Consider the following 21,369-nt stretch of genomic DNA (forward strand, 5'->3'; position numbering starts at 1 on the left):
TCAGCCTCCTGAATAGCTGGGATTACAGACGCCTGCCACAACGCCCGCCTGATTTTTGTTTCTTTTGTAGAGACAGGGTTTCACCATGTTGCTCAAGCTGGTCTCAAACTCCTGGACTCAAGTGATCCGCCTGCCTCGGCCTCCCAAAGATTATAGGCGTGAGCAACTACGCCTGGCCGAATTGTGTTTTTATATGCATTATTTTCCTTAAAGTTTTAACAGTTTCTTGAAAAAGGTATGATTAGCTTTGTCAGACAGATGAGGAAACTGAGGCTCAGGGTAGTTAAGTGATTCGTCCTCAGGTCACACAGCAAGAGCAGAGAGTGAAACACACTGAGTTCAAAGTTTTGGGGTTCAGAAAATGATACCCCACAATAAAGGCATCAGAAGCAGCCTTAGGAGCAAAAATTTTTCTGACTCCTTTTGCTCTCCTGTCTCTGGTCCCACATTCTTCCCTAGACTAGTCACAGAAACTAGAATTCCTCTTTCCCACATCAGGTCCCAGAAATCAGGATCCCTTTTTTATAAAGCCAGCCATAAAACGTTAAAATACTACTCTAGGCCGGGCAAGGTGGCTCACGCCTGTAATCCCAGCACTTTAGGCCGAGGTGGGTGGACCACGAAGTCAGGAGATCGAGACCATCCTGGCTAATATGGTGGAACACCATCTCTACTAAAAGTACAAAAAAATTAGCCAGGCGTGGTGGCAGGCGCCTGTAGTCCCAGCTACTCGGGAGGCTGAGGCAGGAGAATGGCATGAACCCGGTAGGTGGAGCTTGCAGTGAGCCGAGATCACACCACTGCACTCCAGCCTGGGTGACAGAGCGAGACTCCATCTAAAAATAAATAAATAAATAAAAAATAAATAAAATTTATATATATATATATATAAAACTGTAGCATTCTCCCTGTGTTTCCATGTAAAATCTGACCACAAAGAAATTATATGACTAACCCTGTCTGAGTTTAGTTCATAAGACCCCCATTCCAAAGAGGGTCCTATGGAGAGAGGCCAAGAAGAATCTAAGCAGACAGGTCTTACTGGATTTCCCCATCTAATAGCATTAGATTATACCCTCTTTGTCCAACCATATTCTACACAGCTGTCCATACATTGTTGAAATTAAGCATAAAATGGACTGCCCCCTTATACCTTTGGGTCTTCATTCTGAAGGCTCCCAAGTCACATAAAACTATGATGAAATAAAATCCTTTTCTTCTATTTATCTGCCTTTGTTGGTTGATGTTCAGCAAACCTTCAGAGGACAAAAGGGAAGTTTTTTCTTTGGCCCTACAAAAGTTTACACACTGGGAATATATGGCACAATCAGATCACATTATATGAGGCACAAGGACTAGTTATGGTCTTAAAATGTTTTTTCTTCTTGAAAGAGTTGGCCAGGTGCAGTGGCTCACGCCTGTAATTCCATTAACTTTGGGAGGCCGAGGCAGGTGGATCACCTGAGGTCAGAAGTTCAAGACCAGCCTGGTCAACATGGTGAAACTCTGTCTGTACTAGAAATACAAAAATTAGCCCGGCATGGTGGTGGGTGCCTATAATCCCAGCTACGCAGGAGGCTGAGGCAGAAGAATCGCTTGAACCTGGGAGGTGGAGGTTGAAGTGAGCTGAGATAGCACCATTGCACTACAGCCTGGGTAACAAAAGGGAAAACTCCATCTCAAAAAAGAAAGAAAGAAAGAGTGACATCGTGGTACATACATCATCATAGTGCAAAAAGCATCGCACAGATATAAGATGTCCTAGCTACAACTGGACCAGGAAAGTAAGTTAGTTATTTGACTTTTCGCTTAGGAAGTTAGTGTTTCTCTTTATTTAATCAAAAGACAAAATGTCACCAATATGTTTCAAATGAAATGTCATAGAGACGAGTGATTTGGACTGGACTCAATTCTCACACCTCACAAGGACCAACACACGTCTTTAATCAAAAAAGAGTGATGCTTTAGGTATCTGGTTTGGATGCCTATCAAATGATACTTTAATTTTCTTAAATTAAAAAAAAAAAACAAAAGGTTTCCAAGGCTAGTTTTTCGGTTCTTCATTGCCAATCTTCTTAAAATAAAAATATTGCCAACTGCATGCTGACAAGTGTTCATTCGTAACCAACTAATATTTCCCAAGTTTTGGCAGAAAAGTCATCAGTCATCTAAGTTCATGTAAATGAATACGGTTTCAGTGACTTGAAAAAACTGCTAAAATCAGCATAAACAGTTTGAAGTAAAATAAACTAAATATCAAATATCTTATCCCTTCAAATTAAAACCTTTCAAGCTTCCTATGTCAGGTGAGCAGGAAGTCCAGTTTTTCCAAGAGGCCTCACCTCAACGTCTACTTCACATTTGTTCTCAGGTAACTCAGTATTTTTCAGTCCGAAGAGGCTGTTCTGCTTCCAAATGCCTTACTGAAAGTGAAGGAAGTAAACATCTGCTGGTGCACAGGGAAGTCTTAGTGTTCAGGCTTGAATATAGCAGGGCTGGAAACTGGTCTCACAAATCTAAAGGATCTTTTCTCTGATGCTGTGAAGGTAGTTCACATGGCTGCAGAGACCTCAGTACAGGATGCATGGCCCTTGAGTTCCCAAAGGGGCAGTTTTTAAAACTACAGTCCCATCTGCAGCCATTGTTCCCAAACCTAAGAATATCTGCTGTGCCCAGGTGGTTGTGGGCGGGAGGGGACAGCAACACAAACTCTGCTTCCTGGCATGACGTCCAGCTCCTCACTCTTCCAACCTTCCCTAAGGAGACTTCCCTCTTGGAGGGAGCAATAGAAAACTTCTTTAGTGATTATGATATATCCTAGGTATTTAAAGAAGGAACACCCATATAGCAGACATTTGGTAAATTCTCACTCAGTGAATGAATTTGTAAATTTCTATTTGGAGCTCTCATTAGCACATCAAAATGAGTATGTTTTAAAGCAAATGTGGCATCTCTGCCCTCAGAGCTGAGCTTTCTCCTGTCTTCCATGTTAACCTACCAAAGGCATTACTGTTTACCCTGCAACACAGGGTCAGCTCTTCGACCTCGTTTCTCTTCTGTCTTCTTTCTTTCTTTATAGTGAATGCATTTCCTACAGAAACAGCCTATAATTCAATTGCCAGTGCTCTTCTCAATTCTCAGTGCTATCACTTTTTTTTTTGCACTATATTGCTTCTTCCCTAAACCTTTCTAAATTGGCTTGTGGCCTCTCTCTCCACCCTCTACTCACTGTCAGATTAATTTTCCTAAAATCTAACATTGATCATATAGACCACTGAAAGTATCATATTCACATCACAGCCTACAAAACATTCTCAAACCAACACAGTTGCAAAGTTGTCTCCTTCCGGCCAGGTGCAGTGGCTCATGCATGTAATCCCAGCACTTTGGGAGGCCAAGGTGGGCGGATCACGAGGTCAGGAGATCGAGATCATCCTGGCTAAGACAGTGAAACCCCGTCTCTACAAAAAAAAAAAAAAAAAAAAAAAAAAATTTGCTGGGCGTGGTGGCGGGCGCCTGTAGTCCCAGCTTCATGGGAGGCTGAGGCAGGAGAATGGTGTGAACCTGGGAGGCGGAGATTGCAGTGAGCTGAGATTGCGCCACTGCACTCCAGCCTGGGCGACAGAGCAAGACTCTGTCTCAAAAAAAAAAAAAAGCTGTCTCCTTCCTCTGAACTTTCGTGTTATCATCTCCACCACTCATTGAGTACTTAGCATGTACGGATATGTGTGTCTGTGTGTGTGTATATATATAGATACACCCACATATACATATATATGTGTGTGTGTGTGTGTATTCTCTACCCCCAATGTCAGATTTTTAATTAGATTATAAGTGGCTTAAGAGCAGGTATCATTGTAGTTATTCTTTCACTCTCCCACAGTGCCCCACCCAGAGTAGGAATTCAGTAATGCTTTAATTGTTAGATTAGGGAATTTCTTTTCCTTTTATCTTGGAAGAAAAAGATACATCTTTTCTTAGCCTTGTAAACTAGAATGATCAGTAACATTTCACATCCAGAACACATGGCTACTGTAAAAGGAGCCACAGAGGCTAAATTGGCCTTGGACTGTGGAAAAGACAGCTGAATAATGGCAAGGGCTAAGAAACTATTTAACATCCCACTTTCGATAGCAACAGTTTTACAAACAGGAAGAGGCAGCATACAAACTTTAGCAAAGGAGTACCCAAACAGCAAACCCAAAGCAGGAACTAAGAGACCCAACAGAATCACCTCTAGGTTATCTGTTTTTAAGAACATTAATCCCACTGTAAAGGTCAAATAAATTCCTACGAACATTAAAATAAAACTCAGAGGTCTAATTATTCTCTCTAAGAAGCTTGCTTTTTCAGGTATTCTACGCTTGATGACTATTCCAGTTGATACCGGTACAAGTATGAAAAGGAGTGTTGACACAATGTTAGAAACAGGAATATGGAATGTACCTGACAACCCTAATATCTTACTGTATATATAAGAATTGACAGGCATCATGATCAAAGCCAAAAATGTTGATGTGCAAGTCATCAAAATGGCCAATGTGAAATCTCCGTCTAGAAGCAGAGCAAAGAGATAGCCCCCACCCCCTCCTGGACAGGTGCAGGTCATTACAACTCCAAAAGCTTGTGCCTCATGCAATGCCACAATCTGAGACAAAAGAAATCCACAAAATGGCATCAGAAAAAACTGTATAACTGCCCCAAGAATTACTGGCAAAGGTCTCTTCCATACTGTTTGAAACACCTGTAATTCAATCTTGCAACCAAATGCACACTTATTCAATAGTATTAGTGGTAATATAAGCATTAGGATATTTCTATCAATAGGCATTGATGCCTGGAGAAGACTGTCCTTTTGTTTGAGCACTTTGACTTTCACATTCTTGATTTCTTCAATGAGTCTTTCTTGCCTACCTTCAGAATCCCAGAGTTGAATAATCACATTGGTTTCTCCTGCTTCATCTGTCACCAGATTTATGGTAAAGTTTGTAGCATCTGATGAGATCTTCTTGGTCACATTCACCATTTGTAGTATTTTAGGATCTTCTATTTTCACAAAGAGGTGGCTGGAATTAGGCTGTTTATCTTCGTAGCTTGAACTTACAATGATGGTTTCTTCAGTCTTTGTGAAAAATAGTATTTCCGTCTTCTCTATATTCAGAAAACTGAGAGATGACATCCTTGCTTCTTCTATAGTCACAAGCAGCAAAAGTAGAAAAATAAAAAGTTTTCTAATCATTTTGAAAGCTGACATAAATCATATATGCAAAATCTTTTTTAAAAAATGAAAGAACATTCTTCATGCAGGTGTTCCAGTGACAGTCTGAGGGTGAGTTAGATAACAGTTGCTTTTGCAGGATCAAAGTCCAGTAGGAGGGACTGTTGTACTTTTAAACAAATATATAGCCATCTAGGCAGCAACACAACTGGTTTAACTTGTGATTAAGACAATTAAAAAGCCCTGGCATTTAGCAGATTCGATTTATCACAACAGAAATCTAATCTCTTCCTCTTGAATTCCTCATTTCTGCTTATGCAACAAAACAAAACAAACAAACAAAAAAACAAACAACAAAAAACCAGCCCTCTATTTACTTGAATTTAAAGCTTAGGGTCATCATTCATTAGTTTTCTTGTTTAAAAAAAAAAAAAAAAAAAAAAAATTTAAAGCAGTCATGATCAAGAAATCTGTAATAGATACTGAGGACACCTAGAGTTCAAGTGTTACTATTTTCTTCAATCAAGTCAAAGTCAAATAAATATTCACTGAATGTCTGTTTGCCTAGGGCATGGAGTTGGGAGCTGGCCACCCCATAATGATTAAGCCAGATGCAGTTGCTGCTCTCCTGGAACTTAGTGGGGTGACCCAATATCACAAGTTAGAAAACTGCAGAGTCCAGACACTGGCCTTGGCAGCATCCCTTGGCTGCTGATAGTTTTCCTACATCTCTGAAGGATGATTGAATCTGTCAAGCAAAAGCTGACACTGATTTTTGTATACTTAAGTAGGAAAATAATTTCCTGAATGGTTACCAGATAACTTGGGAACATAGGGAAAGTAGGTAGCTGGTGCCATGGCCAAAGGTACAGGCTGGTTAAGGGACCACAGCTCCTGGATACTTGGACCCTGACGCGATGGGGCAATGGAAAGACACTGGCATTGATTCCAATCTCTTATTCCTTCTTTGTAACACTAGTCTCTGTTCACAGTTAGGGGCAAGGGCATTCAATTGACCCAATTTGGTCATATCCCTCGGTCGCCAGGAATGAGAAAAAGCATCAGGCTTTTTGGGTTTCAACCCATAGACTCACACAATTGTACATTTCCCACACAAGGAGTGGATGTCCTGATGCTAAGCAGCAAACCAACCAACCAACCAAACAACTGTTTACTATTAAGCTTACAGATGTAGTAGTCTCCAAACACATGACCGTTTCAGCAGCTCTTTCATGTAATCATGATGCAATGTGTTCAAGGTAATGCCAGTTCATATTAAGTATTTTAGATCATTTTTTCAAAAATGTGAAACCGTTTTTGTCATTTGAACGAGTTTTATAAAAGTATACCGTTTATGTTAGTTAATCTTTCAAATGCAATAGACCTTAGATCTCATAAATTTTATTAATATGTACCACATTAAGAAAAACAAGATCCACTGTACCAATGGTGAGAATAGGGAATGGGACTATTCATTGATATTTCAGTTAAAATGTCCCTACTTTAAAATGACAAAAACAAAACAAAAAACAAAAATGTCATAAAACCTAATTTATCTTTACGATTATGTGACCAAATATTTTGACTCATAACTTTTGTTGCCCAGGTCGAAGATGTGAGTATATCAATTTTTCTTTCCCTTCAGGACTCTATCTGCAACCCTTTTAGTTCTTCGGTTTCTCCAAGCCCTTTCATTTGAAAACTGTGAAGAATAAAGCCTGACAAATTTAGGAAAACTTTGATAATCTATCATTCATCTATATAAGGGTTCTTCAAAATTTTCAAGGAAAATATGTGTTATAAAAAAGTGTGAATTTCAAATTTTTTTTTGCACCAGAATAAACTGACTTTTTATAACATGTCTCAACAGGATCTAGTGAGGGACACTAACAAAGATAAGACATTTAGAAAAGAGCTCTTTTAGCAGAGAAACATGAATTCTGATAAAATTGAAACAAGAACACACATCAAATTTATGGTGAGGTTTGGGTGGAAGAATGGTGAAATCACTGATGCTTCACATAAAGGTTATGAGGACAATACCCCAAGGAGATCTGCAGTTTACAAATGGTTTACAAATGGATAACTCATTTTAAGAAACGAGACAATGTTGAAGATGAAGCCAACAGCACCAGACCATTCACAGCAATTTGTGAAGAAAAAATTAATCTTGTTTGTGCCCTCATTGAAGAGAACCAGCGATTATAGCACAGACAATATCTAATATGGTTTGTCTCTGTGTCCCCACCCAAATCTCGTGTAGAAGTGTAATGAGAGGAAGTGTTGGAGGAGGGACATCTAGGGAGGAGACTGGATCATGTGCATGGTTTCTGATGGTTTAGCACCATCGCCCTAGTGCTGTCCCATGATAGAGTTCTCACGAGATCTAGTTGTTTGAGAGTGTGTAGCACCTCCCTCTTCACATACTGTCTCCTGCTGGCCATGTGAAGATGTGCTTTCTTCCCCTTCTGCCATGATTTTAAGTTTCCTGAGGCTCACAGACATGCTTCCTGTACAGCCTGTGGAACTGTGAGTCAAGCTTCTTTTCTTTATACAATACCCACTCTCAGGTAATTCTTTTTTTTTCGGACAGAGTTTTGCTCTTGTCACCCAGACTGGGGTGCAGTGGCGCTGTAGTGGTTCACTGCAACCTCTGCCTCCCAGGTTCAAGTGATTCTCCTGCCTAAGCCTCGTGAGTACCTGGGATTACAGGCGTTTGCCACCACGCCCAGAAAGGTTTTGTATTTTTAGTAGATATGGGGTGTCACCATGTTGGCTAGGTTTGTCTCGAACTCCTGACCTCAGGTGATCCACCCGCCTTGGCCTCCCAAAGTGCTGGGATTACAGGTATGAGCCACTGTGCCCGACCTCAGGTAGTTCTTTATAGCAGTGCGAGAATGGACTAATACAATATCCAACACCATAGATGTCTCAGTTGGTTCAGCTTACACAATGCTGACAGAAAAATTAAACTTGAGCAAACTTTCCACTTGATGAGTACTGAAACTATTGCACCCAGATCAGCTACAGACAAGAGTACTTTTGTTCTCTCTGTGGGTTTTCTACTTAAAATTTCAGTTGCCTTTCAATAAAAATTTTAAACAAGTGGGATCAAGATCCTGAAGGATTTCTTCCAAGAATTGTAACAGGAGATGAAACATGGCTTTACCAAAATAATCCTGAAGATAAAGCACAAACAGAGCAATAGCTACCAAGAAGCGGAAGCGGTCCAGTCAAAATAAAAGTGGACTGGACCAGTCAAAAGCAAAGGTCATAGCAACTGTTTTTTTGGATGCTCAAAGCATTTTTCTTGTTGACTTTCTGGAGAGCCAAATAACAATAACCTGCTTATTATAATGGTGTTTTGAGGCTGGGTACAGTAGCTTATGCCTGTAGTCTCAGCATTTTTGGAGGCCAAGGCAGGAGGATCCACTGAGGCCAGGAGTTCAAGACCAGTCTGGGCAACATAGCAAAACCTACCTCTACAAAAAGAAAAAAAAAGATTATGAGAGTGTTTAGAAACAGGCAAAGTTTTAGCAGAAAAATGCCCAGGTAAGCTTCACCAGAGATTGCTTCTCCACTAGGACAATGCTCCTGCTTATTCCTCTCATCAAACAAGGGCAATTTTGAATTTTGACGGTAAATCATTAGACATCCACTTTAGAGTTCTAATTTGGCTTCTTCTGACTTCTTGTTTCCTAATCTTTAAAAAAAATAACTTCAAAGGGGCACCCATTTTTCTTTAGTTAATAAAAAGACTGCAAAGACTGCAATAACATGATTAAATATCCAGGACCATCATTTATTGTGGAATGGACTAACTGGATGGTATCATTGCTTACAAAAGTGTCTTAAACTCGATGGAGCTTATGCTGAAAAATAAAGTTTATGTTTTGTATTTTTATCTGTTTTCTTTTTTGAGAAAGGGTCTCACTTTGTTGCCCAGGTTGGAGTACAGTGGCAAGATCATGGCTCACTGTAGCCTCAACCTCCTGGGCTCCAGTGATCCTGTTGCCTTGGCCTCCCAAAGTTTCAGGATTACAGGTGTGAGCCACCACACTTGGCTTTTTTTTTTTTTTTTTTTTCCGAGACGAAGTCTTGCTCTGTCACCCAGGCTGGGGTGCAATGGTATGATCTCAGCTCACTGCAACCTCCACTTCCCGGGTTCATGTGATTCTCTTGTCTCAGCCTCCCAGGTAGCTGGGATTACAGGCGTGCACCACCATACCTGGCTAGTTTTTTGTCTTTTTAGTAGAGATGGGGTTTCACCACATTGGCCAGGCTGATCTTCAACTCCTGACCTCAAGTGATCCACCCACCTTAGCCTCCCAAAGTGCTGGGATTACAGGCTTGAGCCACTGTGCCCAGCTCTGGCCTATTTTTATCTTTCAGTTTTTCCATGAACTCTTTGAAGTTCCCTAGCATTTGCTGCCTGATTTTTTAAACTAGAACCCATTTGTATTATATTGTTATTTCCACTACTTACGTAAATTTAAAACACTTTTACTCTCTTTGTGGATTTCCTACTTAAAATTTTGTCTGCAAGCAGGTGGAAAGATGCTAGAGTGGAGTGGGGAGAGTGAATCTTTAAAATTTTTGTAAGCATCCTCAACTGAAAACCCTAATAGAAAGCCTGAGAAAGTTGTCTGCTGAGTAATTTAGAAATAGAGCACTAGAAACTGAGTCTTTTCTTTCTCCCACACCTTGTTCTCTTTAGGAGATGGCTCCTGCTGTAGGCACCAGTCCCAGTACTAAGGATGCTAGCTCCTGTCTCCACCAGACAAGTTTGCTCCACTATCTGGGACCACACCTAACTTACCACCAGTAAGCCTGCTAATATTAATGAGTCCTTCCATCCAGACTGCCTTGCCTTTTTACTATCTAATCATTGATAGGACTTCTTCATTCTCCTTAGGTTTAACTCAAGTCCTGTCAGCCTTACTTCCCCACTTCTCAACCTTGTTATTATTTTTCTGGCATAGTTTTAGTCAACTGCATGACCATGTGTTGATCTTCTTGTATGTGCAAGCAATTGTGATAAACATTACGGTATTAGTTGTCATTAAAACTTATTGGTATCTGGGGATATATTTAAGTGTTATACTTTCTGATAAAAGGGTTATTGGAACATAAGCGTACTTATTATCTACTAAATTAGTATCTGCTACACTACTTTGCATATAAGTGCAAGCATAGCACATTTTATGGCGCTCCATTTTATGCTGCATCAGATTAAATCAAATGCAGCCTTTTTTGCTTTGTCACCCCGGCTGGAGTGCAGTGGCACAGTCTCAGCTCACTGAAACCTCCGCCTCCCAGGTTCAAGTGATTCTCCTGCCTCAGCCTCCCCAATATCTGGGATTACAGGTGCCCATCACCACGCCCAGCTAATTTTTGTATTTTTAGTAGTGACGGGGTTTCACCATGTTGGCCAGGCTGGTCTTGAACTCCTGACCTCAAGCGATCCACCCACCTCGGCCTCCCAAGGTGCTGGGATTACAGGTGTGAGCCACCATGCCGGGCCTACCAGAGCCATTTTTCTAATAGCATGCATTTACTTTGTGTATCTGTGTCACAGTCTGGTGATCCTCCCAATATTTCAAACTTTTTCATTATGATTACGTCTGTTATTGTGATCTGCAATTCATGATCTTATACTTGTAGATGTGGTGGAAATGGCAAGAAAACAAGAAGTAGAAGTAGAGTTTGGCAATGTGATTGAATTGCTGCAATCTCTTAACAAAAGCTGAATGGATGAGGTGTTGCTTTTTATGGATGAGCAAAGAGTGGTTTCTTAAGAGGGAATCTCGGACAGACATTGTGGCTCATGCCTGTAATCCCAGCACTTTTGGGGGCTGAGGCGGGCAGATCACCTGAGGTGGCGAGTTTGAGACCAGCCTGACCAACATGGAGAAACCCTATCTCTACTACAAATACAAAATTAGCCAGGCATGGTGGCGCATGCCTGTAATCCCATCTACTCAGGAGGCTGAGGCAGGAGAATTGCTTGAACCTGGGAGGCGGAGGTTGCAGTGAGCCGAGATCACGCCATTGCACTCCAACCTGCGCAACAAGAGCAAAACTCCATCTCAGAAAAAATAAATAAATAAATAAATAAATAAATAAATAAACAAACAAACAAATAAATAAAATACGAGGGAATCTCCTCCTAGTGAAGATGCTATGAACATTGTTGAAATGATAACAAAAGATTTAGATATTCCATAACCTTAGTTGATAAAGCTGTGGTAGGGTTTAAGAGGATTAACTTCAATTTTGAAAGAAGTTCTACTCAGGAAAAAAATGTTATCAAAAGCATTGCATGCTACACAGAAATTTTCCTGAAAGGAAGAGTCAATCGATGTGGCAAACTTCACTGTGGTCTTATTTTAAGAAGTTGTCACAGCCACCCCCTTCTTCTGTAATTACCGCCCCAGTCAGTAGCTATTGAAATTAGGCAAGACCCTGCATCAGCAAAAACACTACAAATGGTTGAAGGCTCAGACTATTAGCATTTTTTGTCAATAAAGCATTCTTTATTTAAGGTATATACTTTTTTTAGACATAATGCTATTGCACATTAAACAGACTATAGTATAGTGTAAACATAATTTAATTTTTATATGCCTTGGGAAACAAAAAAAATTTGTCTGGCTCAATATACTGCAATATTTGCTTTGTGTGGTAGTCTGAAACTGAACCCACAATATTTCCAAGGTATACCTGTATGTATACACATCTTCATTGTATTAATCATGGCAATTAGAGACAAATCTCTACATTTCATGGGAACTCAAATAACTATGCTAATGAATGAAAGCATAAGAACATAATAAAAGTTGGAAATTATCTCCATTCCTCACATAAAAATATGAAGAATTAGAAAGGAAATAAACCAAATGAGCAATCCAAGTTTATTCCTTTTAAGTAAACCTATAGCCACTACATATGTCCATGACAATTAGAATAGAAAAAAACAAAAGGACAACTAGAAATAATTTCTATTCTGTCTATATAGTAGTAGTTTTGGGGGTATAGATAGTAAACACTAGTCAAGAATACTCGTCTAAATTTGTTGGTAAAATGTAGTCACCATTTGGCATGTGTTTTGCTTTGGTATATAATGAAGTTGAGCTATCCCATCTTTCTTCTCATATGTAATATAGTCACACAAACAAAAAAGATGAATCTCACTAGAGGTGAGTCTTTATCAGAAATATGCCCCAATCTAGTTAGGTAATAGAAAGAAAATTCTTTTCTTCTCCTAGGTCTAAGATTCTTCATGTAAAAATTATAAGACTGAATAAAGATGACCTCTAAGTTTCTATAATTCATGTACAAATATCAATTTATACATCATGACGTACATAGACAGCAAGGCTATACTTTCTGGCTCCATGATGCTAGGCTTGGCCACATGACTTGCTTAAAGCAAGTATGATACATGCATCTTTTAAGAGAAAACTGAAGTGTATTTCAATCTCTTTCTCTCTCTGCTAAAACAATGACAGTGTCCCAAAAGAGAGTCCTTCCTTCACCTTTGATCATGGTAAGAAGATGACACAGAGCAGTGCCACAGCCAATCAACAGCTGACATCACCCACCAGGAAATACACCTTTGTTGTTGTCACTACAGCATAACCTAATGAAAACTAATTAAATATAAGAATTTGCTAATAACTGAGGATCAGTACACAGTTAAACTTAAAACAAAAAAATTCTAATAGAAAACTCATAATTTAAAATGTGACATAAGGGGAAATAAGTTAAAAAGCAACTTTAAAAAATTACAAAAACAGTATCTGTAGTAAAAGAAATGGACTTAACCATGTAATAGAATTTTCCTTGTGATTTCTGACTTGAATTGCTGAATGACTATTCCAAGTAAGATTCAACATTTTTACAGAATTGTTCTTCATCATTAAGATATTCCAAGATTATATTTCCACCATTATATAAAGGACAATCCTCCTTAGCAATCCAGGTTTCCAAAGTATGATCCAAGGGTAAGGCTTCTCCTGAAGCAATGTGACACAGCCTTAATTTCTGTGAAGGGAGAAGTAAGTCATACTGTAGTAAATGAACACGCTTGAATGGAACATCATAAAACCTTTACGGAAATAATACTATAACGAGATGTTACCTTAGCTGTTAATTTGTTATTGTCATTTTTAAGACTGGCTAGAGAAGCGGCAAAGTCTATGGCCTTTCCAATGCTCCATCGGTGGCAAAAGAACATTGGTTTGCTCTTCTCTTTGCTCCCTTTAGGTAAGAAAACCTGAAAGTAAATTCTTTCTGTCTGTAAAAAGAAAAAGTTAAAACAACCATTACATAGACAAAATAGACATCAGTTTTTGTCTGGTACCAACCCTTCCTCTCCTCTTCTGGTCAGAGCAGAATTACCCTCTAACAAGGTATCTGCTATTTGGAATACTAATCACAGTAGCCAAAAAGACACATAAATGCATGGGCATAGGACCAAGACCCTGGCCAGGGTGATCTGTGCAAAGACTGGCACGTGGCCTAAGTTAGGCCAATCAGGGTCTGTTCCTGGGATTTTATGTTCAATAGCTTAGGAGACAAAGAGCAGTCTATTTATTTATTTATTTATTTATTTATTTATGAGATGGAGTTTCGCTCTTGTTGCCAAGGCTAGAGTGCAATGGCGCAATCTCGGCTCACTGCAACCTCTGCCTCCAGGGTTCGAGTGATTCTCAAGCCTCAGCCTCTGAGTAGCTGGGATTACAGGCACGCACCACCGCACCTGGCTAATTTTTGTACTTTTACTAGAGACGGGGTTTCACCATGTCGGTCAGGCTGGTCTTGAACTCCTGACCTCAGGTGATCCACCTGCCTCGGCCTCTCAGAGTGCTGGGATTACAGGCATGAGCCACCATACCCGGCCACTCCTTAATTTTTTTAAGTTTTATCAAATTAAACCTGGAGCTGCCTGCAGTGAACCCTGTCACCTCACAGTCATTCCTGAACCAATATGGAAAAAGTTTCCTCAAATGGGAAAAAATGAGGTCAATGGAGAAAGAGAAATAACAAGAAAACAGATGAACTCTTTCAACATAATCTGAGTTCCTGAATTTATTCATCCCCTAAGACCAGATCAATTCATTATTCCCCATTATATGAGGGAAAAAGTTTGTTTTGATTTTCCTAGTTGGAATCAAGTTTCTGTCACTTGCAATTCAAAGATTTCTAACACATGTAACATTTCTTTTTGTGTGAAAGACCTCATTATGTATTTAGACAGAAGGACTTTTTGGAACAAGGAAACATTAAAAAAAAAAAAAAAAAGAAAAGAAAAAGAAAAAAAGATAGAAAAAGACCTCCAAACTCCAAGTACCTTATCAATGAAAGAAAGGACTTGGAAAGGATTTCTCTAGTATTCTATATCCTATCTGCCCTCTCCTTATATTGTATTTTCCTGCCTAATTAAAAAATGGATGGCTGAGCATGATGGCTCATGCCAATAATCCCAGCACTTTGGGAGGTCAAGGAAGGCAAACTGCTTGAGTCCAGGAGTTCAAGACCAGCCTAGGCAACACGGTAAAACTCCATCTCTACAAAAAGCACAAAAAATTAGCTGGGTATAGTGGTGTGTGCCGGTAGTCCCAGCTACTTTGGAGGCTGAGGTGGGAGGATCACTTGAGCCCAAGAAGGTCGAGGCCACAATGAGTGGTGAACGTGCCACTGTTCTCCAGCCAGGGCAACAGAGTAAGACCCTATTTCAAAAACAAACAAACAAAAAAAAGCAGGAAAGAATGAGTAGGAGCAAAAGTCTTGGCCTTTTATTCTTCACTGATTCCTAAAAACTGCTTTTTAAAAGTGCTGGCTTTACAGGTCAATTCTTGCTAAAACAAAAATTTTGGCATAACTGGAGCATCTCTAAGTTGTGGGGGAAAGATCACAATTATTCTGAGAAATAATAAATTCAACACAATTCCCATCTCAGCACTAAGGGATTTGGATTTGTTGAAGACAAATCCAACAGTAGGGTGTGTTATTACAGATAACAAGTATTAAAAGAAAAAACAAGAATCACTGGAAATTCAAACTGTAAGCCACCTCTATAATCAAATATTACTTGCTCTAAAAACAAAGTAGCAAGAAGATAAATACAGAAAGAGAAAATAAGATATAGCCTTATCTTTTTTTTTTTTTTTAAAAGATAAATATGTGTGAGGATCAAAAATGAAACGGAAATGCAAGATGATAGGCTGGCTGAGTCACAGACTCTCAGGGCTCCAGAAGAGGAGGTCAGCTTATAGGTAAGGAGGAAGTAACAGCACCACAGGGAGATATGTATAAAGCTCCTGGGTCAGGCTCCCTGCTCGGAAGCAGAGGAGTGTGTGGGACCTCTGCTCCAGGAAGGGCAGCTAAAGTTACTGCTGAATGCTGACTTAAGTATAAAATTGCTAGACAGGGATCTGTGAGTGAGAGGAAGGAGAGATATAGGAAGAACCTCCTATTCAAGATGAACATGTTAAATTTAGTAACTGAAATTTCAAAACAAACTGAAGATTAACTCATTATGGGCAAATGAAGACAGCTGAACTTTAAAAAGACATTAAAAAAAGGTATTTAGGATGCACAATTAGATAAAAAAGGAAACAAGAAGTTATAAAACCAAAATAGGCACAAATAAAACATAAAAGACATGAAGATCCAAGTCAAAAAATGAAAATTAAAAAATAGTTTCTGGAGTAAAACACTCAAAATTTATTATAGATAAGCTTCTATAATCCTCAATAAAAAGGCCTAATGTATTATAAGATGGATACGAGGAAGTCATCCAGAATACCGCATAAAGAGATACAAGATAGAAACAATTATAGGCTGGGTGCAGTGGCTCACAACTGTAATCCCAGCACTTTGGGAGGCTGAGGTGGGCAGATCACTTGAGGTCAGGAGTTTGAGGCCAGCCTCGCCAACATGGCAAAACCCTGTCTCTTAAAAATACACAAATTAGCCAGGTGTGGTGGCACACGCCTGTAGTCCCAGCTACTCAGGAGGCTGAGGCACGAGAATTGCTTGAACCCAGGAAGTGGAGGCTGCAGTGAGCTGAGACTGTGCCACTGCACTCCAGCCTGGGTGACAGAGTGAGACTCCGTCTCAAAAAAAAAAAAAAACAAAAACAACTATAGATCCCCAAAGTATGTCGACGAGAGATTCAGAAAAGAATAAATGAAGTAGCACTATTTAGAGAGAAAATGAGTACAATTTTCCAAAAAGTCAAAATTTACAATGTGGCAAACTGAATAATTAAAATAAATCCACACATAGAAACATTCCACAGAAATTGGAAAATATCACAAGAAATCTTAAAAGCTACCAAAAAAGACAGACTACTCATAGAGTAAGACTGACACAGATGTTCCTCCAATAATAGATGACAAAGTATATTTAAAGTGATGAGAAAGTTTAATAGACAATCTAGCTAAAAGTAAGGGCAAAATAAGGGCATGTGCAAACAAACAAACAAAAAGACTGATAGAGTTTATTACCAGAGACCTTTACTGAATGAACTGCTAAAGAATGTAATTTAGCAAAAATAAAAGTGAGCCCTAAGGAAGGAGAAACGAAAAAAAAAAAGTGTTGGTAAATTTTAATAGCTATTAATTTTTATGTTAAAAAAAGATGATGGGATAGGAGAGGGTCAACTGGATAAAGCATTTCAAGCTCGTATTCAGGAGGATATACTACCAACTAAGTTTAGGCTTTGAGAAAAACACTGATATTTAATTATATACGTTAAGAATGTAAGCACATAACTGTTACCACCATTATCATTTTAGGATATTATATTGGAGATTATAGACAATGTAGTATGAAAAAGGAAATAATGAGTATAATTACTGAAAAAATTAAAGCTATTCTTATTTGTTAATGAGGTATAATTTTAACTAGAAAATTGAAAAACACTAGTAGAAAAAAACTCCTAAAATTAATAATATTTTGATGATGTAGCTGAATAATATGAGTATACAGAACTCAAGATTTTTTTTTCTCTTTATTAGTAACAAGTACTTGGCAATAGAAGTAGGGAAAATATTCTGTTCCCAACCTAAACAAAAACCATAAAATATGTAGCAATGAAAATAAGGAATACAACATAAAAGAAGAAAAATATAAAATATTACAGAAGGGAATAAAACATCTGAATAAATAAAGACATATAAGGTCCTTGAAGAAAGACAATGTCATAAAAATGTCATTTCTTCCAAAACTATTGTATAGCATATAAAGCAAATCCAATGTGAATCCTTCAGGAACAGTTCTGAGTCAGGCCGAAAGCCTAGAATTGCTAGTAGATACTGCTGGGAATTCGAACTGTACTTCACCTAACTTCATAGAACTAAGACTACGCTGTGTTATCTGTTGCTTTTTATAATCATACTCTCAGTTTCCACATTTTGCTTTTAAAGAGTCTAACTTCTTTAACAGGCTATGTTGAAGTCTGTTATTCACAACCTTGCCCCATTATGGTAACCTAGAAATCCTAAGAGTGGTATTTTTCAAAATCTGGATATAATAATCATAACGTTCAGAAGGATAAATAAATGCTAATAAAAATACTAAGAAAAAATGGAAAAATATGGATGGGACTTGCATGATCTGATATAGAACATTTTATAAAGCTATTGCACCAAATCAATTTGGTATTAACTTATGAGTAAAAAATGAGTAGACTGTAATAGAAAATTAAGAAATAAATCCATATACAGAAAATAAAATGTTCAACTTTTCATGAAGGTGATATGTTGGTATTTCAATCCAATAAAACATAGATAACTTATTAAATAATCAGTGATGGCAAAACTACCTAAACAACTGGAAGAAAATAAAATTAAGCCCTTAGCTCACATCATATGCTAACCAAAAAAACAGGTGGATTAAAGATTAATCCAAAACAAGCCAGGCTCAGTGGCTCACGCCTATAATCCCAGCATTTTGGGAGGCTGAGGCAGGTGGATCACCTGAGGTCAGGAGTTCGAGACCAGCCTGACCAACACGGTGAAACCCTGTCTCTACTAAAAATACAAAAATTACCCGGGCATGGTGGCACATGCCTGTAATCCCAGCTACTCAGGAGGCTGAGGCAGGAGAATTGCTTGAACTCAGGAGGCAGAGGGTGCAGTGAGCTGAGATCGCACTATTGCGCTCCAGACTGGGCAATAAGAGCAAAACTCCGTCACACACACACAAAAAAAAGGCTAATGCAAAACAAAACCAACATACAAAACCCAAAGGAAAACCACAACAGGAATGAAAGAAAAGACAGAACTTGGAAAATTTAAATGTAAAATATTGCTATGTCAATTAGAAATGTAAATAATATCAATATACTGATAGATTTGAAAGACAATTTACAAATAATGATTATAGATAAAGGATTAACATCTTTTATAGTCTGAGAGCTCCTATAAGTTGACCAAACAAAACAAATAGAAAAATATCCCAAAAGAAAAATGACCAAAGGATACTACTCAATAACAATTCAGAGAAGGGCAATTCCAAATGCCTAAAAAACATATTAAAAGTTGTCCAAACTGAATAATAGTCACAAAAATACAAATTAAAGCAATTATGAAATATCTTTTTATAGCCACCAGACTGTAAAATATTAAAAAGAATGCTAACAGTTACTGGAACCCATGGAGAAAAAGGGTACTCTCATGTTTGGCCACAAGAGGCAGTACACGGAACTGGTTAGAATGGCAGGCTCTTACCAAGTTAGTGCTCTTAAAAATACTTAACTCCAGATTACTCATCTGTGAAATTCGGACAAAAATATATCTCAGAAGAGTTGTAAGTACTAAAGGTGATTAAAAAACTAGAGCCACAAAACCATGCTTAGTATAGGCAATCCGTCAATGAAGTTTGATTTGAAATGTGAATTGTAATTTCTTTGTAAAGTTGTTTGACAATTTTTATTAAAATTTAAAATATGCATACCATTTGACACAGCAAACACACTCTTGGGAATTTATCTCACAGAAAGAAAAGTACCACACAGGCTACTTAGCACAGTAGCCAAAACTGGAAACAAAGTGAATGCTCATTAACAGGAAAATGACAAAATAAGCCACAGTACACCCACACCACAGAAGAGGACGCAGTTTGTAAAGAAAATGATTTAGGGCCACACCAACTCACTTGAGGGAATTTCTACTAGGCATTAATGAGAGAAGGATATATAATCTACTCCAAACTTGCTTTAGTTTTATTTATAGCCCTAATGACTACACGAACTATTATATATTTAATATGTCTCAGCCCAGTGGCATATAAACTCCAGGAACTCTGGATTCATAAGGGCAGGAGGGAGTCTGTTTTATTCACTACTGTATCATCAGGGCTTGGTATATAGAAAGCATTTTTTTTAAGTGTGTTGACTAAATGAATGATACCATTTTTATAAAATAATGACAGAAAAATATTCTTTATGCTTTTGCATACATATACAAGTAGAATACATTTTCATTTATGTAAAATGATATACACACATATATACACACATAATACATACTTACACATATATGTATATACATGGATACAATACACAGGTATATATTATACATGTAAGTATGTATAAACATATAGACACCCACATATATCTCTAGTATGTCTACATTTATACACACACAAACATTAATAATAAAGGGAAAAACGTTTATCTACAAACTTATAGAATGCTTTATGATATATTGTTAAGTGTGTGAAAAAGATGATTTGTGAAACCAGACTGCCTAGTTTCAATTCGTAGTTCTCCACTTACTAGCTATGTTAATAGAATGTTACTCTTTTTGGGTAAGAGTTAATAGTGCATACCTTATAAACTTGTTGCAAGGATGAAATGTTTTAGAAGACCGTCTCAAAGTAAGTCTTGTAGATGTTTTCACTGTTATCTTTCAAGTAATAGAAGAATTGCAAAGTAATGTAAGTATTACTGAATACTTAAGAGCAGGTCTTCTCAACTTTGCCACTATTTACATTTTAGGCCAAGAAAAAATTCTCTGTTGTCGGCCTTGTCCTCTACAATGTATGAATTTAAGAGTATCTCTGGCCTCTACCAACTAAATACCAGGAGCACCCCATTCCCAACTGTGACAACTAAAAATGTCTCCAGACATTGCTGAATGTCCCCTTAAGGAGCAAAACTGCTCTCAGTTAAGAACTGCTGCTTCATGGGATGGAAATGGATGAGACACAGGAGTATGTATGCTTTTTCTCCATATGCATCTTTTGATAGTTACACTTGTTAAAAGCTTGTACTACCTTTGCAATTTAAAAAAATCAAATAAAATTTCAAAAAAGGAAAATATCAGGGGTAGTCAATAAAATAAGAAAACTGTAATCAATCGTCTCTAAGCCATCAGAACAAATTCAATACAAAAGGAAAGAGAAAGAGTCAAAGAAAAAGGGTGATGAGAAGAAAATATATGATGGAAGAAATATGTTCAAATACACCAATGACCACCATAAACAAGAAAGGATTCAATTCACCTACAAAAGAGAGATACTATCAAACTGGTTTTAAAAAAACAAAGTCCAGCTATATGCTGCTTACAAGAGACACCCTAAAATGAAACAACAAAAAAAGTTGAAATATAAAGGGATGAAAAAATTACGTACTTGTTAAATATTCACCAAAAGAAAGCTAGTGAAACAATACTATAATTCAAAATAGGATTAAAGGCAAAATTCATAAAGAACATATAACAATGAAGAAATTCTATGCACTTGATAATATATAACTCTACAAACCATAAGAGTTACATAAAAAAATTAGCAAAACCACATCCATAGTAGGACATTTTAACCTGAGAAAGTAATAAATCAAGTGGATCAAAAATTAAGTACACACATATACATATGGTACATATAGACAGAGACAGCAGATGATAAAGCAAACAGGGCAAAATATAAATAATTGGTACATTTGGGTAAAGAGTATGGAAAAGTTATTTGTACTATGTTTGTAACTTGCCTGTGTTTGAAATGGTATCAAAATAAAGACACCAAAAAAGTATATTGTTACATCTAAAGAAGTATATTAAAAATATTCAAGCCCGTAATCCAAGCACTTTGGGAGGCCGAGACGGGCGGATCACGAGGTCAGGAGATGGAGACCATCC

The 21,369-nt window shown here is 37.9% G+C and overlaps 2 protein-coding genes across 3 annotated transcripts in view; both read right to left on the bottom strand.

The window, feature by feature from the left end:
* Positions 1-3,879: 3,879 nt before the first annotated feature.
* Positions 3,880-5,313, bottom strand: SLC10A5 (solute carrier family 10 member 5). Its single transcript, XM_025393927.1, has one exon. The coding sequence runs from the start codon at positions 5,252-5,254 to the stop codon at positions 3,923-3,925; it is 1,332 nt and encodes a 443-aa protein (XP_025249712.1). The 5' UTR covers positions 5,255-5,313; the 3' UTR covers positions 3,880-3,922.
* A 6,413-nt stretch (positions 5,314-11,726) lies between these two features.
* ZFAND1 (zinc finger AN1-type containing 1) overlaps positions 11,727-21,369 on the bottom strand; it is a 19,533-nt gene continuing 9,890 nt past the window's right edge. The window contains exons 7-8 of one of the 2 annotated variants that reach the window (XM_025393933.1): positions 13,362-13,496; positions 11,727-13,264 (exon numbers count right to left, since the gene is read on the bottom strand). In XM_025393933.1, coding sequence (XP_025249718.1) covers positions 13,094-13,264; positions 13,362-13,496 — 306 coding nt within the window. In that variant the 3' untranslated portion in view covers positions 11,727-13,093. Of the gene's footprint in view, positions 13,265-13,361; positions 13,518-21,369 lie in introns of both variants that reach the window. The other variant, XM_025393932.1, reaches the window with a different exon arrangement.

The sequence above is a fragment of the Theropithecus gelada genome, chromosome 8 (assembly GCF_003255815.1).
Source record: "Theropithecus gelada isolate Dixy chromosome 8, Tgel_1.0, whole genome shotgun sequence".
In the NCBI taxonomy this organism is placed as follows: domain Eukaryota; kingdom Metazoa; phylum Chordata; class Mammalia; order Primates; family Cercopithecidae; genus Theropithecus; species Theropithecus gelada.